The 24,498-nt window shown below is 37.6% G+C and overlaps 2 protein-coding genes across 17 annotated transcripts in view; one reads left to right on the forward strand and one right to left on the reverse strand.

The window, feature by feature from the left end:
• The window catches only part of LOC105471492 (elongator acetyltransferase complex subunit 4), a 252,628-nt gene extending 244,906 nt beyond the window's left edge, over positions 1-7,722 (reverse strand). For 2 of the 4 annotated variants that reach the window (XR_003015872.2, XM_071074928.1), the window contains exon 1: positions 7,448-7,722. Coding sequence is in view for 3 of the 4 variants with exons in the window: in XM_071074928.1 (XP_070931029.1) it covers positions 7,448-7,670 (223 nt within the window). In the remaining variant the exon portion in view is untranslated. The remainder of the gene's footprint in view (positions 1-7,447) is intronic. The other 2 variants (XM_011723965.3, XM_011723966.3) reach the window with 2 other exon arrangements.
• A 78-nt stretch (positions 7,723-7,800) lies between these two features.
• LOC105471493 (inner mitochondrial membrane peptidase subunit 1) overlaps positions 7,801-24,498 on the forward strand; it is a 90,971-nt gene continuing 74,273 nt past the window's right edge. For 6 of the 13 annotated variants that reach the window (XM_011723975.3, XM_071074929.1, XM_011723974.3 and 3 more), the window contains exons 1-2: positions 7,828-7,936; positions 23,479-23,575. The gene's annotated coding sequence lies outside the window, so the exon portion shown is untranslated. Of the gene's footprint in view, positions 7,937-23,478; positions 23,576-24,498 lie in introns of all 13 variants that reach the window. The other 7 variants (XM_071074931.1, XM_071074933.1, XM_071074936.1 and 4 more) reach the window with 4 other exon arrangements.

Raw genomic sequence — 24,498 nt, forward strand, 5'->3', positions numbered from 1 at the left:
TTTAATACAAAAAAAAATTAGCCAGGCATGGTGGTGGGCGCCTGTAGTCCCAGCTACTTGGGAGGCTGAGGCGGGAGAATTGCTTGAACCCAGGAGAGGGAGGCTGCAGTGAGCTGAGATCGCACCACTGCACTCCAGCCTGGGCGACAGAGTAAGACTCCAGAAAATAAAAAATACTCTAAGTTGTTGGACAACTGGAGTCAATGTTAATTGTTTGGTTTTTGTATACAAATCTGAAAGAAACATTTAGAACACCAATAAAGAACTTTCCACAAAAAAGTTTTGTAGTCACATTTGTCATGTAGAAAAACTTAGTAACAAAAGTTCCTTTGATAGGCTGGGTACGGTGGCTCACACCTGAAATCCTAGCCCTTTGGGAGGCCAAGGCAGGCAGTTCACATGAGCTCAGGAGTTCGAGACCATCCTGGCCAACATGGCAAAACCCCATTAGCCAGATGTGGTGGCCCGCTCCTATAATCCCAGCTACTCAGGAGGGCTGAGGCAGGACAATCGCTTGAACCCGGGAGGCATAGGTTGCAGTGAGCTGAAATCATGCCACTGCACTCCAGCCTGGGCCACAGAGCAAGACTCTGTCTCAAAACAAAAAAAAAGTTCCTTTGATAGTGTTTATTTTTTGCCTTGCAAAAAAAGCATAACTATTATGTTTTAAACAGTTTGAAATCTGGTAACACACGTGCACCTAGAATAATATGCAACATAAGACTTATGCTAAGCGATTTACAGTGAGGCTAAACATCAATTTTATGACAATATGTAGAACATTTCAAACTCTTAAGGAAGGAAATAATGAAAATACCTAGTATATTTAAATGTTTCAATGTTTAAGTTTATATATTTATAAGACTTCATAAGTTTACATTTAGACAGGTTCCTTCATTATAGCATTTAAAGTCATATCAGACTACATAGGATAACTTTAATTTTCAGATGAAAAGATAAACATAAGCTGATATATATATATCATGATAGCCATCAAAAAGGATCAGGTCCGGGTGTGGTGGCTCATGGCTATAATCCCAGCACTTTGGGAGGACAAGGTGAGCAGATCACTTTAGCTCAAGAGTTTGAGACAAGCCTGGACAACACAGCAAAACTCCATCTCTACAAAAAATACAAAAATTAGCAAGGCGTGCTGGCACCTGTAGTCCCAGCTACTTGGGGGGCTGTGGCAGGAGGATCAATTAAGCATGGGAAGTCTGGCTGCAGTGAGCAGTGTTCGCGCAACTGCACTCCAGCCCAGGGAAACAAGGTGAGGCCCAGTCTCAAACAAACAAATGGATCAGAACAAAGGGTTTGCTTTGGTATAAGATTAGACTAAATGTTTAATTTTATAGTGCCACACTAATGTTTTTATCCATTTGAACATCTTAGATCACACTTCCTTACTTTCCTACTTTCCCTTAAATGCAAAAAATAAACATTTAAATACACAATAGCCTTTTTGTGTACATATAAGGAGATGAATTGATGTAAGCATACAAGAGACATTATGGTGTCTAAGCTAGAGTAGGCACTATTAAAAAGTTTCTTACTTTAACCTCTTTCCCATAGGGAGGATTTAGTTTTCTTATCTAACCTCCTGAGTTACATTTACGTCTCCCCAAATAAGGAATTTATATAAGGCCTCCACTGGGACAGACAGAGAAGGAAAGATTTTTTTTACACTCACTATGGGACAATGAGAACAGATCATGTAAAAGTTTTCCAATTAAACGAAGTGATTACCAAATAGAGGTGTCTGGCCCAGAAAGGTACTCAGGAAGGGCTACCTTTACCATTTCGGCAATTCCTCTTTTTTTGTGGGGGGTGGGGGGACAGGGTGTCGTCGTGTTGCTCAGACTGGAGTGCAGTGGTGCGATCATGGTTCACTGCAGCTTCAACCTCCCAGGCTCAAGCAGTCCTCCCATCTCAGCCTCTGAAATAGCTGGGATTATAGGAACATGTAACCATGACTAGCTAATTCTTTTTCTTTTTAAATTCTTTCGTTCTTTGTAGAGACAGGGTTTCATTATATTACTCAGGCTGGTTTTGAAATCCTGGGCACAAACTAGTCTCCAGCCTTGGCCTCACAAAGTGTTGAGATTACAGGCGTGAGTGACCACATAGCCTAAAAAATCTTATGTGTATTAAAATTCTAATGTTTAGAAAATCTGAACATTAAGACATAATGGGGACAGATTAAAAACATTTTTATCAACCAAATATCTTCTCAAACTTCTTTTACAAAAAGGTAAGAAGGCTCTATCATGTAAATTCGCTAGATTCACATTTAGGTTTGCTCTGGTAAAGTTTGGTCATTGTGAAGGATAGTTGTGGGAAGTAAGATGTAACATTAACTAACTTAAACTTATTAACAAATTTAAAGCTTTTAAAAATCAAACTTTTATTCTATGTGCTTTAAGAGAAATAATTTTGACCTATACATATATATACACATGCATACAGCAGCAAAATTTCTCGATTATTCTAAACTTGAGTTTAGTGAGACATGATCTCAAAACATTTCCACAAGATACCTTTGTATAAGGTATTTTGATGTCTCTTACTTGATAAATGGAAGGTCTAGCTGTATTTTAACTTAAAAGTGTGAATGTTTATAGCCGTGCTCCCACCAAACAATAAATAAATAAAAAGCTAAAACAACCAACCAACCACAACAGAGTATTCTGACATATTCTTTGAAAGCTGGCTTTTAACTTACTTTTAAATTTAGTAATCCATTAGTAATTTTATCTAATTCCAAAAGCAACATAGACTTCACACTAATAGTTCCCAATTAAAATTGAAATATCTTTTCCCAATAGTCCACTACAACGTATTACAGATAATAGGGTAAGGAAGCAATCATCTTATTTTTGTAATGAAAACAAACAAAAAACTACTAAAATGGCCTTGTTTACTACTTCCTCTCCCCTTTCATCCTAACTTAGAAAAATTACCAACACACTTTCTAAGCCACTAAGCAAAATAAACTCTTCTTTTTTTGAGACGGGGTCTCACTGCCACCCAGGCTGGAGTACAGTGGTGTGATCACTGCTCACTGCAGCCTTGTACTCCCCAGGCTCAGGGATTCTTCCCCATCAGCCTCCTGAGTAGCTGGGACTACAGGTGTGCACCACCAAGCTTGGGTAATTTTTGAATTTTCTGAAGAGCCAGGATCTCTCTGTGTTGCCCAGGTTTGTCTCAAACTCCCAGGTTCAAGCGATCCATCCATCGTGGCTTCCCAAAGTGCTGGGATTATAGGTGTGAGCTACCACACGCGGCCAGCAAATAAACTCTTGGTTTTACTTCTAGATGTCTTTAAGATGTATACTTACTTACAGCTTACTAAAAATAAAAGTAGAGTACCTCATGTACACAAAAGAATATAAGATGTTGAAAGGTTAAAGAATCGTGACTACTCTTCAATAATTATGACACAATTATTGGCTGGGCAAACATGAGAATCAAAATAAAGGTTTGAAAGGTTAAAGATACTCAGCAAGCTTGATATTTTAAAGAATTAATTTCATCAAGATTTTACATCTTTTAAAAATAGGGATTTTTTCTTAAAACCAGAAAAGATATTTAATACTTAAGAAATAATAATAGAATTAATTTAAGATCTTGTAAATGCCAGGATCTTCCCATCTTACGATTTTTAAAATCATAAGACAATGAAAGGGCTTTTGTTGTTGTTTCAATTCGTGCAATAGTAAGACAATTATATTAGTACTATTAATATTTTAAAGGAACAACATTCAATCCCCACAGTCTCCCCAGTAGAAACCTCTGATTAAGCTATAAATTTTGGGTAAATGAGGTCAAATTAATACAGTAGAATATGAAAGCCTTTCTTCAATGTTAAAGAAAGTAAAAGGGAAAAGAAATGAAAGTCAGGAAAAATAACAGTGATTTATGCCACTCCTTTCCAGAGCTCTATATAAAGGAATAATTTTGCTTAAAATTATAAAAAAGTATTTTTGGGAAAATGCAACGTAAAAGAAAGTTCATATTGTTTCCTTGGTTCATAGCAATAGCCTTAACTACTTAATTAATGCTGGACCTCAAATTAAATCGCATTTATTTTGATAACAAGTCTATTTTTTCTTCCCCAAGCGTTATGAAACATAGTGACTACTCTTCATTATGACACAATTATTGGCTGGGCAAACATGAGAATCAAAATAAAGCTAGGAACCATGAATAGTTCTATAGATTAAGTCACATGAAAGAATTTTACATAGCAATAAAAAATACATTATTCTTAAATGTATGCTAATTATATTGGTTGGTAAAATACCATAACCAAGATTGTGTTAAATACGTAGTCCAAGCTCAATGTATATTATCCCATGATACACATTAACATAATAAAGGAAATAAGCCCACTAGTGTTTACTTTTTGACATCAATGTTAAAAAATGGCTGCTACCATTAAGCTTCTTTCAGAGTACTCTTCCTAGAGTATTGTTTACCTCAAATCCCTATCCGACATTCCCCTGACTATCAAAATTTAACAGCACAGAGGTCAAATCTGCAGTTACCCTTACTTTAAGCATTTTTCTGGAGGATGAAGTTGTGGATAATTCTCCCAGGTTAGATACATGGTCCTAAGATGGAGTATACCTTTTATGGGGAATGGGGTTGGGAGGCAGGGGGAAATTCTGTCAGAATCCTTTAGCTGTTACAATCTTTCTTTGGAAACCCCTGGAAGTGTAATGGAGTACCTCTTCAATTGATGGAATACCTATCTTTCCTTTTCCAAAATATAAGTGTTATTTTCATATAGTGTCCTCAAATAACAATATAAATATCCCAGAAGGGCAAGGCTGAGAAAATGGGTTAGATAATCTGAGAATTAAAAAAATTTTAATGTAGCTAACTTGGGAAATGTATATCAATATCTCATAATAAAATTAGGTTGTCGGAACAAAAACATTATATATTAGGTCATTTGAAAGATGCAGATATTGAAAATTTTCAAATTTGTAAAACACTGGAATAAGTAATGGAAGTATAAGTGTATCATCAAATGACTAACAATTAGCATGTATGATGCCTTTCAAATATATTTTGCATCTATGTTTAAAATGACAATGACATCATGGTGGCAGTAGTAAAATGTCACCGTACTACATGGAAGCTATAATATTTACTTGTTACACAGTAACCACATAATATATTTAGGCAATACTCACAATATTACAGCATAGTCTTACCATTCTAACACCATAACATCCTATTATCATTACCTTTTGTCACAATATGGTCATATTGGGCTTGTCACAACTTGAGTCAAATAACATTTTCGAGTAATAACAGTCTAAATTGCTTATACAGAAAATCAGAATACAAAAATGTCATTAAGAGGTTAAAACTAAAATACTTCTGGACATATTTATTTTTCAAGATGTAGTCAATTATATTATAACCTCTTCAACTTTTGTGCACTTTGAGAATTAACTGCATACATGCAAAATATATTTCAAAGTATTCAACAACCAATACTGTTTCCATCATCTTAAGGAACAGTAATTTTAGTATAAGCTTGTTATACTTAAATACCCTACTAGAGTATCCCATTCCAAGCAAATATGGAAAATTTAAAAGTTACTGTTCAAGTTTGTATCTCTGAAGAAACACATATAGAAGGTGCTTTGGGTTCTCTTTTTTGTGGGTACTTTAAGAGATGATAGTTAAATCATTAATCCGAGGTTCAATAAATGGTCAAAACCCCTGGAAAGAATTCCTAAAAATTTCAGACCACTGTAGCCTAGTGCACAGAGCACTAAATTTGAAGCCTAAAGATCAGTCCACATGGTCACTGGTTTTGTGAGACTGTTCATATCACTTAATTTGTTTTAGAGCTCAAACATGAAACTCCATCCTACATGTTTCATAATTTCTTGTCTCAGTTTTTTTCTACACATTATTTTTCTTGTAATCAACAACTTATTGAGAACCTACTAAGTGCCAGGAAGTATGCTAGGAACATTTTGTTATTCTAATGAGGAACTGAAGACATTATAATAGAAACATAACCTTTTCGTTTGAAAAGTTTTAGTACCAAGTAAATGAAGTTACATATCCCATTGAATTAAAAAATATGTAAGGCCTACAAATAGCTTCCAAACTTAAAGTTCAAATGTAAGAGGATATCAACTGAGGCTCACAAGGGAAAAACGGAGAACTAAATATTTGCTAACTAGATATTTTGAATCACTTCTGTTTACAGTACCATGCAACTCAGGAGGAAAATATACTTGAAACAATTAAGTGAAAAATACTTAAACCTATGTAAAAATAACTGGGAAATGAAATGACAGAAGCAAGAAGCCATACTCTTTTTCATAGGTTGCTTGTCTTCTTCTTTTCTCTGCACTAAACCTATGAAAAGCCTATTTTGAGGGGAAAATAACCGAAAGAAATGTCAAGCGAAGTACAAGAACAAGCAATGACAGCTATATTTTATGAAAGTGTACAAGATTTAACAGACACATATCACACACTATGAAAAAAGTTATGAAATGTAAACACAGACGGGTTTTAATGAAACAGCATTCAGATAGAAATTAATCTAGAAGCTTTATTAACACAGCAAATCTGTCCTACCAACCTAATCTGGTCAATCCTTTCAATATAACAGTTATGAAACCAGCATATTCTTCAGCAGGCTTCTCATAAAAAATTCCAGAGATTTTAAAGGAAAGCCTAAGAACTAGACTTCCTTTCCTCGTTAAAATGTGAGTTAAATTTAGAGATGTCGAATGGAATGCACTAGTAATCAATACTGGGAAGCAAAATGTATATAGAAAAAATAAACAAAAAATACATACACAGATTTAACGCAGACACGAGTATGACTAAGTATCAACGACAAGCTCTGAATACTTGATAAGGATTATGTGTCAACATACGCCTTTAACATATACGCTCTCTTAAAGCCAGAATGTTTTAAGATTTATAACCAGAGAATAGGCAGTCTAACGGTCAAAGAGGGGAAATCATTTTTTTCCACCATCTTCTAATGAAGCCTGTCTCCCACAATTATAAAAACTTTTGTAGTTGGTCTAAACCGTGAGCTGCCTGGAGACAGCAGAAGGGAGGTATCCTGAATGAAAGCCCATCTCCATAAATTAATGTCTTCCCTTGACGAGAAAGCATTTCAGGGTAAAAAGCATGTACGAATTCCGCCGTAATCTGAAAAGGGGTTGGAGGGCAGGGAACGAAATAGGGAGCGGGAGCACTAAAACATGTATAGTTAACAGCGCTCAGAAGTCTCCACACAACCCGTATTCCCCTCCATCTCAATCAGACTAGGCTATTCTCTCCTCCTCTGAAGGTTTAGAGGTCAGAGAGAGATGTGGGGTCAAAGTGGCTTCCCCGACAGGTCCCCTCCCTAAGTTTCCCCTCGGTTGAGCCCACATCTCCGCTCTGAACCGACCTAAGAGCTGGTCCAGGGCTGGGAGCCCGGTTGATACCAGCAGCTGTCCATTCCGCACCGACGGTCGCGTGCCCGCAATGGACACCAGTCGAGGGCCGCTGTCGTTGGTCCCGCTGGCTCTAGGACCCCTCCTCTGGAAACTGGTGACATTGCTCTTGCTAGCTGTTGCCACTGCAGACCCAGTACTCCCCGCGCCACTGCCGCAGCTTGCCACTGCCGCCATCTTAGAGCCTGCACTGTTAACCCAATAGGAACTCTGGGAACGCAAACCCCCGGCCTGTCAGAACCAGTCCCAAACTCCCGCCTCCTCGCCCCAACCGCGGCTCTCGTAACCAATAGGACTGAGACGTCCCTCCCGAGCCAACCAATGGGAAGGCGTATTGCTGAAAAGTGCGCTCTACGTAAGGACGGTCGACTTTGGCGGGGCCCAGGTGAGAAAGGCCCACCTGTGTCCCGTTTGAAGGTCTTCAGGGTTCTTTGGGGCCCGAGGTAGGTAATATCACGTAACGTTCTTCTCCTTTTGAGTGCCTTCATTCACACTGAGTTAAAGAAAAGGTTGGTGAACCGATAAACCCTTAGGGCTTATCAAGCAATTGGTAGTATCTTGCACCTTTCTCCGCTGTGTGTGAGGAGAGACTTTTTTTCCTGCTCATTTATCTTCTGATTTCTGACAGAAAATTCACTCCGTGTTCTCCACGATGTCTTTTTCTTAATTTTGTGTTATACGGAAAGGATGGGATCCCTTACCTTAATGAGTTGGTTGCTGAGCGCCCGGGCTTAGTTCGCTAGTGCCTACTGGTAGGTGGTTTGGATTTAAATCTTAGAGCGAAAACTCTTGAACTTTGTGGTTTTCCTGTGTCTGACAAAATATACCTCTCTGACAAGTTCCGATAAGAAGCTTTTGTTAATTTTAATTAGTGTTTCTGGAAGTCTTGAATGTCTGTCCTAAGCGGTGTAAATGACAAGTGTTACTCTGACAACCTCGTTCACACATTTAATTGTCGTTTGCTGTTAAAGGAGCTGCAAATAACAGAAAATACTTAGGATTTCTTTCCCCAAAAAAGCTGCTAGGAAGAATTAGAAGTAAACCTACTTTATTTTGTGAACCCTGAATCGAGAGTTTATTACTAAAATACGAATTTTATGGGTGGAAAAAACATGTATTTTGAGTTGTATTTTTGTGTTTAAATTTTTTCTCAAAACTGAGCAGGTACAGTGGCTAAGTAATGTGTAAAGGCAATCATGATTGACAAATGTCTACATTAAAAAGAACTCCCAGATCATTACTACACTACTGAGTTATTGACTTTTGACAGTGATCTGTGATACCTTTTAATTAGAGCCAAACTTCGTTGAAATTCTTGCCATCGAATTGTTTTAAATTTCACTGACCTGTTGAAATTTTTGGGCTGATTTTATTTGATAAATTGAAATTAGTATTGTTAAATAGTGACTGGAGTTTTTCATTTGGGGAAGATTTTTGTTTGCTTGTTTTTTAGAACCATGTTTGGGATAAAACCCTGTTTCACAATATATCAACTGGAAAGCTTTGATCAAGGTTGCTTTCATATTGAATCTTTAAGTTACTCAATAAATAGCTGTTGAGTGATTACTGTCGGTTTGGACTTAATCTTGTCATTTTTAGACCTATGGTAATAAAAATGGTCTCATCTGGAGAAGATAAAATTAACACATAGAAAACAACATAGTACTTAAAATGAACACATTAAATAGTATGTGCTAATTTTATCCTGTAGTAAATAAGTACTAGGAAGACCAAAACAAAAAGTGACAAAGCAGTCCAATATCAGATAGAAACTTCTTGAATATTTTTTTTCTTCAACTTTTACTTTAGATTCTGGGCTTCATGTGCAGGATGTGCAGGTAAATGTGTGCTGTGGTGGTTTGCTGCACAGGTCAACCCACCACCTAGGTATTAAGCCCAGCATCCACTAGCTATTCTTCCTGATGCTCTCCGTTCCCCCACCCCTACAAATATTTTTGATGCTGTGAACTTTTTGAAATACTACATATAATAATTATTTTTTGACAGATGGCATTGTTTTGTGTACCTCATGATGCTATGAAGTGTATGTACATTCTGGAATGGTTAAATCTATCTAATTAGCAATGCATTACCTCACATAGTTATCATTTTTGTGGTAAGAGTACATAACATTTACACTCTTTACATTTTTTTAAAGAATACAATATATCATCATTATAGCCAGCTTGCTATAAATTCATGTTATATAATAGATTTCTTGAAATGTATTCCTCCTATCTAACTGAAATTATGTATCCTTGACCAAATTCTCTCCATCCCCCTGCCAACCATCCTGGCCTCTGGTAAACACCATTATACTCTCTGTGAGATTAACTATTAGATTCCACCTATGAGTAAGATCATGTGATATTTGTCTTTCTGTGTCTGGCTTATTTCACTTAACATAATGATATAATTCGTTTTTATAGGCTTCTATACTACATATTCCCTTGTTTCCTACTGTATTTACTTAAAAAAAAGCATATTTATCTTATGCTTATATACCAGATATATATCCTATTTTCATGAATACTTTGGTGTGTATATAGATCATCTTTCCAGAATTATAATCCAAGTTGAAGTTGGAAAATAATTCTTCAGTTCTAGTAATGAGGCAAACAAAGCACCACTATCATCATCTTGGGAAAACGAAAGATCGAGACCATCCTGGCTAACATGGTGAAACCTCGTCTCTACTAAAAAATACAAAGAAAAATTAGCCAGGTGTGGGGGCGGGTGCCTGTTGTCCCAGCTGCTTGGGAGACTGAGGCAGGAGAATGGCATGAACCCAGGAGGTGGAGCTTGCAGTGAGCTGAGATTGCACCACTGCACTCCAGCCTGGGCGACACAGCGAGACTCTGTCTCAAAAAAAAAAAAGTTATATATTTAGGTGTGTTATTAATTAATTAATTCCTTATGAAGGACATACTAAATTCTACGAAGTGCAACAGAATTCAGGTTACAGGAGAAAAAAAAATACTGTCTCTGTACTCTTTGAGTTCACAGTTGGGGAAGATAGATGGGTAAACTGGTTAATAAAGTACAGTTGATCCTTGAACAATGTGGGGATCGGGGTGGGGGTGCTGACCCCCACACCCGTGTAGTTGAAAACGCACATGTAACTTTTGACTCCTCCCAAACTTAACTGCTAATGGTCTATTTTTGACTACTGGAAGCTGTACCAATAACATCTGTGGTTTAACACATAATTTGTGTGTTATATATATTATGTACTGCATTCTTACCATAAAGTAAGCTGGAGAAAAGAAAATGTTAAGCAAATCATCAGAAGAAAATATATTTGCCATACATTAAGTGGAAGTGGATCATTATACAGGTCTTCATTCTTATTTTCTTCGTGTTGAGTAGGCTGAGGAGAAGAAGGAAGAGGAGGGGTTGGTATTGTAGTCTCAAGGGTGCCAGAGATGGAGAAGGTGGTAGGGGAGGCAGGACAGGTAGACCCACTCAATATAGCTTTATGGGAATACATACTAATTTGTCTTTTGCTTTTTCAACTCTCAAAAAATGTTTTTGTACAGTACCAATTCTTCCACGGTTTGCTTTAGTTACAGTATCTGTGTTATAGGAGGGGTCCATGTCAGAAGAAGTCAAAGCAGTCTTGAATAACTGGAAGACTTCTGCCAGATTGCCTAATGTCAGTTTGTTTTCTGGCACTGCTTCTTCTTCTTTCTTATCATCTGGCACTGGTTTGGAAGCATTCATCTCCATCAAGTCATCTTCTGTTAATTCCTCTGGTGTGGTGTCTATTAGCTATTGAATTTCTCCAAGATCCCTATCTTAAACAACTGTTCCCTCCCGACGTTTTTTTTTTTTTTTTCTTTTCTCCATGTCCACAATGTTTCCCATAACTTCCTTGATTGACTGTTGTAAATCCTGCAGGAAACCAATTTGAGATATACCAGAAAACATATAATGAACATGGTAGGCAACTAACACCTTCTGATACAAGTGGACACCTCTTCAGTTGTTTTTTCAGTGGCTTCCCTAGCCCTGGAGTCCATATCACTGTTGTGTCTGTGCAGGTAAAGTATATAGCAGAGATACTGTGAAGGTTCACTACAGGGCCTGCTGGTATTCTGGCAGCATGATTAAAGGAATGAATATTAAGGTCATGTCTACACAGAGGGAGTTCCTCAACCTCTGGTAATTCCTTTTTTGCCTCCTTCCTGTCTTTATACTCACAAAGAGAAACTATAGTCCTGAGTTGTAGCACCACAGATTGACCTGTTTTTCTACTTTTCTACTTTTGTTATACTCTCTACTTCTATGAGATCAACTATTAGATTCCATTGGATCTACTATTAGATTCCATGTTTGACTTCTTTTGCTTAACATTATTTTTGTGAAATGATCCTTGTTAATGTGTATCGTTGTGGCTGATCTATTCTTATTGCTGTATAGTATTATATAAATGTACTATAATTCATTATCTGTTCTACTGTTAAAAGGGGTTTGGATAGTTTCCCTTTTGTGGCCATTTCTTCAATGCAATTGTACCAGTTTATACTCTTACCAGGAGTATTTGGGAATTGTTGTTACTTCTCATCCCATCAACACAATATTTTTCTTTCTTTTTATTTCAGCTATTCTAAGAGGGTTGTGGTATGGCATTGTCATTTGGATTTGGACTGATGAAATTGAGCACCCGTTTATATGCTTATTGGCTGTTTGGGTAACCTCTGTTGTGAAAGGGTCTATCTATATTTTTTAATTTTACAGATTTGGATTGTCTGCCTCTCTCCCGTAGATTTGTAGGAGTTCTTTTATATTTTGGATAAGCGTTTGTTTTCAAATAAACTAATTACAAATATCTTCTATCAGTCTGTAGCTTGCCTTTTCATTTTCTTGTCTTTTGATTTCAGTCAAAATATATTCTGACTTAACAATTTTTTCTTTGTGGCTAGTGCTTTATGGCTATGTTTGCCTACTCCATAACTTCGAAGATGATCTCCATGTTTTTTTTCCTAAAACCCCTTATGTTTTACTTTTAAATATTTATGTCTGTACTTTGTTGGAATTGACTTTTTTGTGTTTGGTGTGAGGCAGTGGTAAAGATGCATTTGTTTTTCCTATGTTGGTATCCTATTGACCTAGCACCATTTATTGAAAAAATGATTTTTTCCTTGCTATATCGCATCATCACTTTTTAAATAAATAAAGTCACACATAAATTAGGCAGATTTCTTTCTGGACTTTTCATTGGTTAGTGTGTGTCTTCAGGTTCTTCAGGAGGCTGGCTTTCTTTCTCTCAGAATTTTAGCCACACTGTACTGTGTTGACCTCAGGTTAAATCAGTAAAAATGGGAAACTCACCCTGTGGCAATTCCTTCTTACCTAAGTTTGACTACCCAGCAAAATCTGTTTGCTTCTATTAAATCTGTAGAGCCTTCACGTAATTGATTTTTGTGTTTTGTTTAGAGTTTATAGTTGTTATCTATGGTAGGATTGGTCTATTATAAGCTTACTTTGCCATACTGGAATGAGCTCTTATTATCCTTTTATGACTGTAGTGATTTCTTCTTTTATTTATTGCTGGTAAATAAATATCAGCAATTGACAATGAGTTTCTTTTCCTTTTTTTCCTTCATCGTTAATTTTGCTGGGGATTTTCCACTTAATCTTTAAAAAACCTCAAATTTGGCTTTATTGGTTTTTCTAAGTCTTTACTTTCTGCTTTCTATTTAATCAATTACTATTTATTTATCATTTGTTTCCTTCTACATTCCTTTGTTTTGCTGAGGTTTTGTTTCTCCTTCTTATACTAAAAGCTTAATTTATTGATTTTTTTGTCTTTTCTAATAGACTGTATGTAGTTAAGGGTGTGCACTAGCTGCTCCTATAACTTATGGCATTTTATGTTTTCATCATTTATTTCAAAATATTTACTAATTTTTGTTTTGATTTTCTCTTTAGTCCGTGAATTATTTAGGACACTTTTGAAAGTACTGAAATACTGAATTATATTGGATGCCAGGAAAGCAGGAGTAAGCTGGGACTGATCAGGGCAAATGAGTAGTTGTATTCATCATAATTTTAGTGGATTTTAAAGTATAAACGGAAAACTGGGGTATTTGAATTAAAACTTAAAAAGCCATTGTATAGTCATGTCTTAGAATGTGCAGTGTAATAGGGTAAGTGTGTCCAAGGGTTTTAGTTCAAGGAGATTTGTCAAGTAAATCTATCTACAAGAAAAAATAAAGGCAAACAAGATGTATTTAATGATCAACACAAAAACGTTAAAATTTTCAGCAAAAAAAGAAAAAGAAATTTCAGAGAATGGCCCAACATTTGTGTATCATTCGGTTTGGGACTTTTCTTCATATTTGCATGTAGCCAACATGAGGAATTAAATAACGGCTGACTGGTGTTCCTTTTACATGTCAACCAGAGTCTCATAGACATAAAGCTACTGTGTTAATCAAAGCGTGTGTGATGTTCTAATTATCGTGGACATTTCTACCGAGATGTGATCAATTTCCCTTCAGTTTGAATAATTATGGAAGCCTGGGAGTAGGCCAGGTATTTAAAACTATTCCATATGAAAAAATCGCATCTACTGATTTTGCCTGAAGGGTCCCACAGGCTCCTGAAGCTCCTCTCTAAAGAAATAAATAAATCCTGAACCAATGGGTAGTGTTAGAGTGAAATTTATTATTTTGACTACTGTTTCTGAGTTTGTCTGGATATGAAGTATGTTTTGATGAGTTTCTTGCAGGATAAGATGAAAGTTAGATATCCTAGCAAACACTATTTTCATTAACTCAGAACCAAATTGGATCCGTTATTATACAATTTATAAAATTACTAGTGCCTCTTGTTCTATATAATTATTCTACCTCTTTTTGAATTTGTTTTCTTAGGAAACTTTATTATTACTTTCAAATGTGATAGCATTCATTACGTTCTCAACCTTGAATTATAATCTATTCCACATCTATGTTCAAATTTAGTTTCTCATTTGTAGTACTACATCTTTGAATTTTCTCTCAGTTCGCATTTTTTCTCTCTGACTTTGAAGGACTTTAAAGGACTTTAAAGATATCTGTTTCAGTGGTATTTTCATACACCAAGGTATTTGATTTATGCATTAGTTATTTTCGTTTCTTTCTTTCTTTTTTTTGATACAGAGTCTTACTCTGTTGCCCAGACTGGAGTTCAGTGGCATGATCTTGGCTCACTGTAACCCTTACCTCCCGGGTTCAAGTAATTCTCATGCCTCAGCCTCCCAAATAGCTGGGATTACAAGCATGTGTTACCATGTCCAGCTATTTATTTATTTATTTATTTATTTATTTATTTATAGAGATGGGGTTTCACTGTTTTGGCCAGGCTGGGCTCCAACTTCTGGCCTCGAGTGATTCACCTGCCTTGGCCTCCCCAAGTTCTGGGATTACACGCATGAGCCACCATACTTGGCCATTATTTTCATTTCTAAAACCCCTAATTTCTGTCTTTTTCTGAATGTATTTCTTCTTCCTGCTTCTCTGAGTGCCTTATTCCGTTCTGTGCTGCTGTAACAGACTACCTGAGACTGGGTCATTTGTAATGAACAGAAATTTATTGGCTCACAATTCAGGAAACTAGGAAGTCCAAGATTGAGGGGCTGGTATCTGGCGAGGGTGTCTTTGCTGTGTTATCACATAGTGGAGGGGCCCAAGAGAGGGCAAGACAGAACAAGAGTCAACTCTTAGCCTCAATCCCATTTATAATTTGCATTAATCCATTCATGAGGGTGGAGCCCTCAGACCTAACCACCTCCTATTTGGCCTCATCTCTCAACACTACTGCACTGGGAATTAAATTTCCAACACATGGTTTTTGGGGGACACATTCAGGCTGTAGCCCTTAGGTATGTTTTTTCAGTGTAGCAATTGTTAAAGCAATAATTAAAATGCAGTTATGATAATCTATTGTAATATCCAGATGAGCCCTGTCCAGTAGAACCTACTATGTTGATGGAAATATTCTGTATCTACATTATCCAGTACAATAGTCATTAAACATGTATGATTATAGAGTACTTAAAATGTGACTGATGTGACAGAGGAACTGAATTTTAATCTTATTTAATTTTAGTTATTTTAAGTTATTTATTTAAACAGCTACATATGGCTAGTTTGTACTATATCACACAGCTCTAGATCAAGCTTTGGCAACCTTTTTCTATAAAAGACCAAATAGTAAATATTTTAGGCCTTGTGGTCCATATGGTCTCTATTACAACTTTTCAACTCTGCTGTGAGAGCACAAGAACAGTCACAGATAATGTGTAAATGAAGGAGCCCAACTGTGTCCCAGTAAAACTTTATTTGCCAAAACAGAGTCTACAGAATTTGACTCATGGGCCCTAGTTTGGCAACCTCTGCTCTAGATTAAAAAAAAAAAAAAGGGGGTCTACAGCTCTATGTATTTTTATTTCATTTGCCCTGTGTTCCCTGTGTCCTTTCAACACCCTCCTTTTGGGGAGTGTGTGTATATGTGTGTGTATATGTGTGTGTGTGTGTGTGTGTGTGTATGTAATAGATTTTTGGAGAGGAGACAGGAGTGTCTTTTCCTGAAAGTTTAGGAAGATTATACTCCTTTGGATTGTTCCTCTTCAACTTTTTCTCCGCCTTTTCTATTTTTTGTGAATGGGAGAAGATGGTAAAGGACAGGCATATATTTTATGTTAAACTCTGTTCTTTTAATTATATGTTTCTTGTTTTACAGAGACATAGAATTTTTTTTTTCCTCCTTGAATTACCTCTGATTTCTCCAGGGTTGCTTATTCAGATTAGTTATTTTCATTATGGACCTTCTTTCTCATGCTCATGGTTTCCTTAAATGTTGGCTGTTTATTCATGTTGATAAGTAAAGGACCAGTGGAATAATATAGTAACTGGAGTGGGTTTTCTCTTTCTCTATTTCCCATCAAATCTTTAGCCTAAATGAAAAAAAAAAAAGACTGACCAATTTTCTTGTGGGTTGGTAGGACTTAATTTATTGGTGTACTTTGTTTCAATGTGTATAATCAAGGAGCAAGTACACAGACCAGTCCTTCTCTAATAGCTAGATAAGGAGGCCCCTAACCTAGCTCTCCAACCTCCATACTTGGAGACCAAATTCTTCTCAGGCAGATTATATTTTTTTTACTTATTTATTTGTTTAATCAGCCTCCAGAACTGCTGATTTAGCTGAGAACCCCTTTGGAGTCACAGGAAGAAACGTCTCATCTTCCTGAAGCATTCCTGTGTTTGTGCTTGGCTAGGGATGGGCATACATATTCTGGGACCAGATGGTAAATATTTTAGGTTTTGCAGGTAATATGACCTCTTAACTCTGCCATGGGAAAGTAGCCAGAAATAACACTAACAAATGAGTATGACTGTGTTTAAATAACACTTTGTGGACACTGAAATTTGAATTTCATGTAGTTTTCACATGTTACAAAATATATGCTGTTTCTTTATTCTTTCAGTCATTTAAAAAATGCAAAAGCATGTGATGGGCTGGGAGATTTGCCCTGTGAACTATACTTTGCTAACTATGTCTGGACTGTCATTCAGTCCATTCTTTTCAACCTATCACTATGATTTTATATGCCCGGTCTTCCAGAAATTCTTGAAAATCTGTAGTGTGCCTTTCACTCCTTTTCTCAGCGTTTCTTTTTATTTTTTAAAACGTACTATTGTTTCAGTATAGTTTGTTGTTTTGTTGTTGTTGTTTTTGTTGTTCTTTTCTTTTTGAGACGGAGTCTTGCTCTGTCGTCCAGGCTGAAGTACTGTGGCGTGATCTCAGCTCACTGTAAGCTCCACCTCCTGGGTTCACGCCATTCACCTGCCTCAGCCTCCTGAGTAGCTGGGACTACAGGCGCCTGCCACCATGCCTGGCTAGTATTTTTATATTTTTAGTAGAGATGGGGTTTCACCATGTCAGCCAGGATGGTCTCGATCTTCTGACCTCGTGATCCGCCCGCCTTGGCCTCCCAAAGTGCCGGGATTACAGGCGAGAGCCACCTCTCCCGGCCCTCAGTGTAGTTTTTGAAGAGGGTAGCAGTAAATTTATCTGTAGTTTTGAACCAGAATTCCATTTAGGCATGATATTTGAATCAAAAGGCACATGGTAAAACTGAAATGTAAAGTATCTTCTTTAGTGTCTTCTTCAGTATCTCCACTCCTCTATCCATGGATGTATTGGTGACTAATGATATTAAGTAATGTTTTTGTTGAATGCCTGTTGTAGTCTCTGTAATGTTGTGAATGCTTTATATTATTTAATCCTCACACATTTTATAGATGAGTGTGTTCAGAAATTAACGGAGTCACATAAAGGATAAGTAACTTGCCGGGCGTGGTGGCTGACGCCTGTAATCCCAGCACTTTGGGAGGCTGAGGAGGGTGGATCACAAGGTCAGGAGATCAAGACCATCCTGGCTAACATGGTGAAATCCTGTCTCTACTAAAAATACAAAAAATTAGCCAGGCGTGGTGGCGGGCGCCTGTAGTCCCAGCTACTCGGGAGGCTGAGGCAGGAGAGTGGCGTGAACCCGGGAGGGGGAGCTTACAGTGAGCAGACGTCGCGCTACTTCACTCCAGCCTGGGCGACAGAGCAGCCAGACTCCATCTCAAAAAAAAAAAAAAAGGGGGATAAGTAACTTGTTCTATGTAAGTCAGAAAGCTCGTAAGTGGAGTGTCTAGGATTCACAATAGAGTTAGGCTGTCTGACTACACAATTCATACTCTTATCCACTATTTTCCACTTCATTCCAAATACAGCCTTAGTTTCCTCCTCAAGGTAGCTTTTTATGTAGCCAGTTTATGGATATTAGCATAAAACATGAAGCATATTAGCCCTACTAAAATGGGTATATATTCAGAGTGATTAATATAGTGAGAAAAAGTAATGGGAAAGCAATTGAGGTAGTAACTGGGACATATGTAGCTGGGAGGTGAAAGATTTTGAGTTTCATAAGACCTGTCTTAATCCTGTCAAAAAAAATTAGACCTCTCTGTTTCTCAGGGCATAGAAATTTCAGTTTCAACCCAGATTAAAGAACTTTATAACAGTGTTGTCCAGTGCTGAAACAGAATCCTTTGTAATTTAAAAATATTTGCTTCTTAAGATCTTTAGAATTTTAATTTTATAGTTTTGCTTATTATATTTTTTATTCCCCAAAGTGAAAGGTTCAAAGAATAACATTAAAGGTCATTTGGTATTACAATTTTTCCATTAGTCAAAATGAAAGATTTGAAAATAATTTTATAGTCCATTTGGTATTCTAAGGTTGAATTTTTTAAAAATATAAAGCAAATTATGTTTTTTCTATTAACATTTCCTAAATCAACTCACATGAAAATTAATAGATTATCATCATATATGATGATCATTTTTCTCTCACTGAGCATTAGAATATGTTCACTTTACTGCTTATCAGTAGACCAGTTTTGATTCTCTAACTGAAGTATTTGTGTCTGCCCTCTGCACTGGCCCAAGGTCTTGAGCCCTTTAAAAAAATTTGTGTATGTGTGATAAAAATATACATAACAAATTCACTACTTTCATCATTTTTAAGTATACAGTGAAGTCACATTAAGAGTACTTACAGTGTTGTATAATCATTGCCACTATTTCCAAAACGTATTCATCATCACGCCTGTAATCCCAGCACTCTGGGAGGCTGAGTAGGGTGGATCTCACGGTCAAGAGATTGAGACCATCCTGGCCAACATGCTGAAACCCCGTCTCTACTAAAAACACAAAAATTAGCTGGACGTAGTGGCGCGCGCCTATAGTCCCAGCTACTTGGGAGGCTGAGGCAGGAGAATTGCTTGAACCTGGGAGGCAGTGGTTGCAGTGAGCCGAGATCGTGCCACTGCACTCCAGCCTGGCGACAGAGCGAGACTCCCATCTCAAAAAAAAAAAAAAAAGATATATTGTACCCAAGAAGCAGTAACTTTTTATACTCTCTTGTTTCAACCCCTGATAACCTGTGTCTGTGTTCTACTCTCAGTAGATAAGTATAATATCTTTTTAAGATAAGTATAATATCTTTATAATTATCTCAGTAGATAAGCATAGTAAGTTTGCCAACTTATTATAATCTCATATAAGTGGAATTATACAATATTCCTTTGTTAATATTTGCATGATAGTTTTCACTTAGCATAATGTTTTTCAAAGTTCATGTATTTTCTGTCATATATTAGAACCTCATTTTTTTATGGCTGAATAATCTATTGCAGATGCCCTTTGACTTATGATAGAGTTATGTCCTGGTAAACCCATTTTAAGTTGAAAATACTACAAGTTGAAAATGTATTTAATACCCTGATAAACCCATTATAAGGTTGAAAATCATAAGTGAAACCACTACTAAGTCAGGGACCATCTGTGTGTATATATATAATATATAATACATATCTATAACATATACAATGTTATATAAGATCATATATAAGATTGTCATAGATTATATAACAGATGATATAATATATATCATATAATATATGATTATATTATGTAATATATAAGATCATACATGATACCAGATATATGATATAACATCATATATACTCATATGAAATTGTACAGATTATATAATGTAGTATATGTAGGATTATCTATTATAATATATGATTATCATATATCAGATTACATATTTAAATTATAACATATAAGATAACATATTTATAATATACACACACGCACACACGCATCACAGTTTGTTTATCCATTCATCTGTTGATAGACCCTTAGGTTGTTTCTACCTTTGGCTATTGTAAATTGTGCTACACTGAACATTGGCATGGAATTACCTGTTTGAATATCTGTTTTCATTTCCTTTGGGTATATACCGTACAGTAGAATTACTGGATTATATGAAAATTCTATTACTAACTTTTTAAGGTATCACCAAACTGTTTTCCAGATTGGCTGTACCATTTTGCATTCCCACCAGGAGTGCGGAAGGGTTACAATTTCACCACATCCTTACCAACATTTGTTATTTTCTGTTTTTTTGATAATAGTCATCCTAATGCATATGATGTGATATCTTATTGTGGTTTTGATGTGCATTTCCCTAATGACTAGGGATGTTTAACATCTTTTCATGTGCTTATTGGCCATTCGTATACTTTGTCTGGAGAGATGTCTTTTGAAAACCTTTACCGGTTTTGAATTGACTAATGGCTTTGTTTTGGTTTTTGGGGGGTTTTGAGTTATAGGAGTTCTTTATATATTCTAGACTTTGACCTTTAATTAGATGTATGATATGCAAATACTTTCTCCTTGTGATAGTATTTTTTGATGCTCAAAAGTTTTTAATTTGAGTAAGTCCAGTTTATATATTTTTATTTCTTTTGTGGCCTGTGTTTTTGTTGCCATATCCAGCGAATCATGGCCAATCAAGAGTTGTATAGTTTTAGCTCTTCCATTTAGGTTTTTGATCTATTTTGAGTTAATTTTATATGGTGTAAGACAAAAAGTCCAACTTCATTCTTCTTTATGTTGATACCTAGTTTTCTCAATACCATGTGTTGAAAAGACTGCCTTTTCCCCATTAAATAGTCTTGGCACCCTTGTCAAAAATCATTTGACCATTTATGTCAACATTATTTCTGTGCTCTTTGTTCTATTCCATTGGTCTATAGATCTGTCATTATACCAGTACCACATGTTTTTGCTTACTATAACTTTGTACTAAATTTTGACTCAGGGCTTACAATAATAATATCAACATTTGAAATCAGTGTGTGTAAGTCCTTTTGCCATGATTGTAAGTTTCCTGAGGCCTTCCCAGCCCTTCAGAACTGTAAGTCAACTAAACCTCTTTTCTTTATAAATTACCCAGTCTCAGGCTGTTCTTTGTGCATGCCCAAGACTAGCATGAGAATGGAATAATACAGTAATTTGGTACTCAGGGAGTGGGGCACTGCTATACGGATACCCGACAACGTGGAAGTGACTTTGGAACTGGGTAACAGGCAGAGGTTGGAACAATTTCGAGGGCTCAGAAGACAGGAAAATGTAGGAAAGTTTGGAACTTCCTAGAGACTTGGAAGGCTCAGAAGACAGGAAGATGTGGGAAAGTTTGGAACTTCCTGGAGACTTGTTGAATGGCTTTGACCAAAATGCTGATAGTGATATAGACAATGAAGTCAATGGCTGAGGTGGTCTTAGATGGAGATGAGCAACTTATTAGGAATTGGAGCAAAGGTAACTCTGCTGTGCTTTAGCAAAGAGACTGATGGCATTTTGCCACTACCCTGGAGATCTGTGGAACTTTGAACTTGAAAGAGATGATTTAGGATATCTGGTGGAAGAAATTTCTAAGTGGTAAAGTATTAAAGAGGAAACGGAGCATAAAAGTTTGGAAAATTTGGGCTGGGCGCGGTGGCTCACGCCTGTAATCCCAGCACTTTGGGAGGCCAAGGTAGGTGGATGTCGAGGTCAGGAGATCGAGACCATCCTGGCTAACTCGATGAAACCCTGTCTCTACTAAAAATACAAAAAATTAGCCGGGTGTGGTGGTGGGCACCTGTAGTCCCAGCTGCTCAGGAGGCTGAGGCAGGAGAATGGCATGAGTAAATCCGGGAGGCAGAGCTTGCGGTGAGCCTAGATTGCACCACTGCACTCCAGTCTGGGGGACAGAGCAAGACTACGTCTCAAAAAAATAAATAAATAAAAAGAAAGTTTGGAAAATTTGCAGCCTGACTATGTGATAGAAAAGAAAAACCCATTTTCTGGGGAGAAATTCAAGACAGCTACAGAAATTTGCATAAGTAACAAGGAGCCCAATGTTAATCACCAAGACAATGGGGAAAATGCCTCTAGGACGTGTCAGAGACCTTCATGGCAGCCCTTTCATCACAGGCCTCTAGAAGGAAAAAATGGTTTCCTGGGCAGGGCCCAGGGTTACCCCTGTTCTGTGCAGTCCTGGGGCATGGTGTCCTGCATCCCAGCTGTGTCAGCTCCAGCCATGACTTAAAGGGTCAAATGTACAGCTTGGGCCATTGCTTCAGAGGGTGCAAGCCCCAAGCCATGGTGGCTTCCATGTGGTGTTGGGCCTGTGGGTGCACAGAAGTCAATAATTGAGGTGTGGGAACCTCCTCCTAGATTTCTGAGGATATATGGAAATGCCTGGATGTCCAGGCAGAAGTCTGCTGCAGGGGTAGAGCAAGGGAAATGTGGAGTTGAAGCCCCCACACAGAGTCCCCACAGGCACGGCCTGGTGGAGCTGTGAGAAGTGGCCCATGGTCCTCCAGATCCCGGAATGGTAGATGCACTTACAACTTGCACTGTGCACCTGGAAAAGCTGCAGACACTCAAAGCCAGCCCATGAAAGCAGCCAGGAGGGAGCTGTACCCTGCAAAGCCATAGAGGCGGAGTTGCCCAAGGCCTTGGGAGCCCACCTTTTGCATCAGTGTGACCTGGATGTGAGACATGGAGTCAAAGGAGATTATTTTGGAATGTTAAGGTTTAAAGTCTTCTCTATTGGATTGTGGACTTGCATGGGGCCCATAGCCCCTTTGTTTTGGGCAATTTCTCCCATTTGGAATGGGTGTAGTTACCCAATGCTTGTACCCCCATTGTATCTAGGAAGTAACTAATTTGCTTTTGATTTTGCAGGCTCTTAGGTGGAAGGGACTTGCCTTGTCTCAAATGAGACTTTGGACTTGGACTTTTGGGTTAATTCTGGAACGAGCTAAGATTTTAGGGAACTGTTGGAAAGGCATGATTGTGCTTTGAAATGTGAGGACATGAAATTTGGGCAGGACTAGGGGTGGAATGATATGGGTTGATTATGCCCCCACCCATATGTCATCTTGAATTGTAGTTTCCATAATCCTCACATACCGTGCAAGGGAATTGGTAGGAGGTAATTGAATCATGGGGGTGGTTACTCCCATACTGTTCTTGTGATAGTGAGTGAGTTCTCCTGAGATCTGATGGTTTCATAAGGGGCTTTCCCCTCTTTGCTCAGCACTTCTCCTTCCTGCCACCATGTGAAGAAGGATGCATTTGCTGCTTCTTCCACCATGATTGTAAGTTTCCTGAAGCCTCCCAAGCCCTGCAGAACTGTGAGTCAATTAAACCTCTGTTCTTTATAAATTACCCAGTCTTGGGCAGTTCTTTATAGCAGCGTGAAAATGGAGTAATACAATTATTTTAGCTTTTCAGGGTCCCTTAACATTTTTTATAGACAAACTACAAGTATGCATCATCTTATTTGTGCTTCACTGTATCGAGCTTTGAAAAACTGCATTTTTTACAAATTGAAGATTTGTGACAACCCTGCAATTAGCAAGTCTGTTGGTGCCATTTTTCCTGTGGTATACATGCTCACTTTGTGTGTCTGTGTCACATTTTGATAATTCTTGCAGTATTTCAAACTTTCTCTTCATTATTGTATCTGTGATGGTTATCTATGATCAGGATCTTTGATGTTGCTATTGTAATTGTTTTGAGGCACCAGAAACTGTGCCTATATAAGAATGTAAACGTAATCAGTAACTGTATGTGTGCTGACTGTTCTGTCAACCAGCTGTTCCCCCATCTCTCCTTCGCTGGCCTTCCAATTCACTCCCTATTCACTTCATTGTGTCACTGAGACATAACAATATTGAAATTAGGACAATTAACCATGCAGTGATTTTTAAAGTGGTCTTTAAGTGTTCAAGTGAAAGAAAGCATTGCATATTTGTCACTTTAAATCAAAAGCTAGAAATGATTGAGCTCACCAAGGAAGGCTTGTTGAAAGCTGAGACAGGGCCGGGCGCGGTGGCTCAAGCCTGTAATCCCAGCACTTTGGCACTTTGGGAGGCCAAGACGGGCGGATCACGAGGTCAGGAGATCGAGACCATCCTGGCTAACACAGTGAAACCCCGTCTCTACTAAAAAATACAAAAAACTAGCCGGGCAAGGTGGCGGGCGCCTGTAGTCCCAGCTACTCGGGAGGCTGAGGCAGGAGAATGGCGTAAACCCGGGAGGCGGAGCTTGCAGT

The sequence above is a fragment of the Macaca nemestrina genome, chromosome 12 (genome assembly GCF_043159975.1).
Source record: "Macaca nemestrina isolate mMacNem1 chromosome 12, mMacNem.hap1, whole genome shotgun sequence".
NCBI classification, from domain to species: Eukaryota; Metazoa; Chordata; class Mammalia; order Primates; family Cercopithecidae; genus Macaca; species Macaca nemestrina.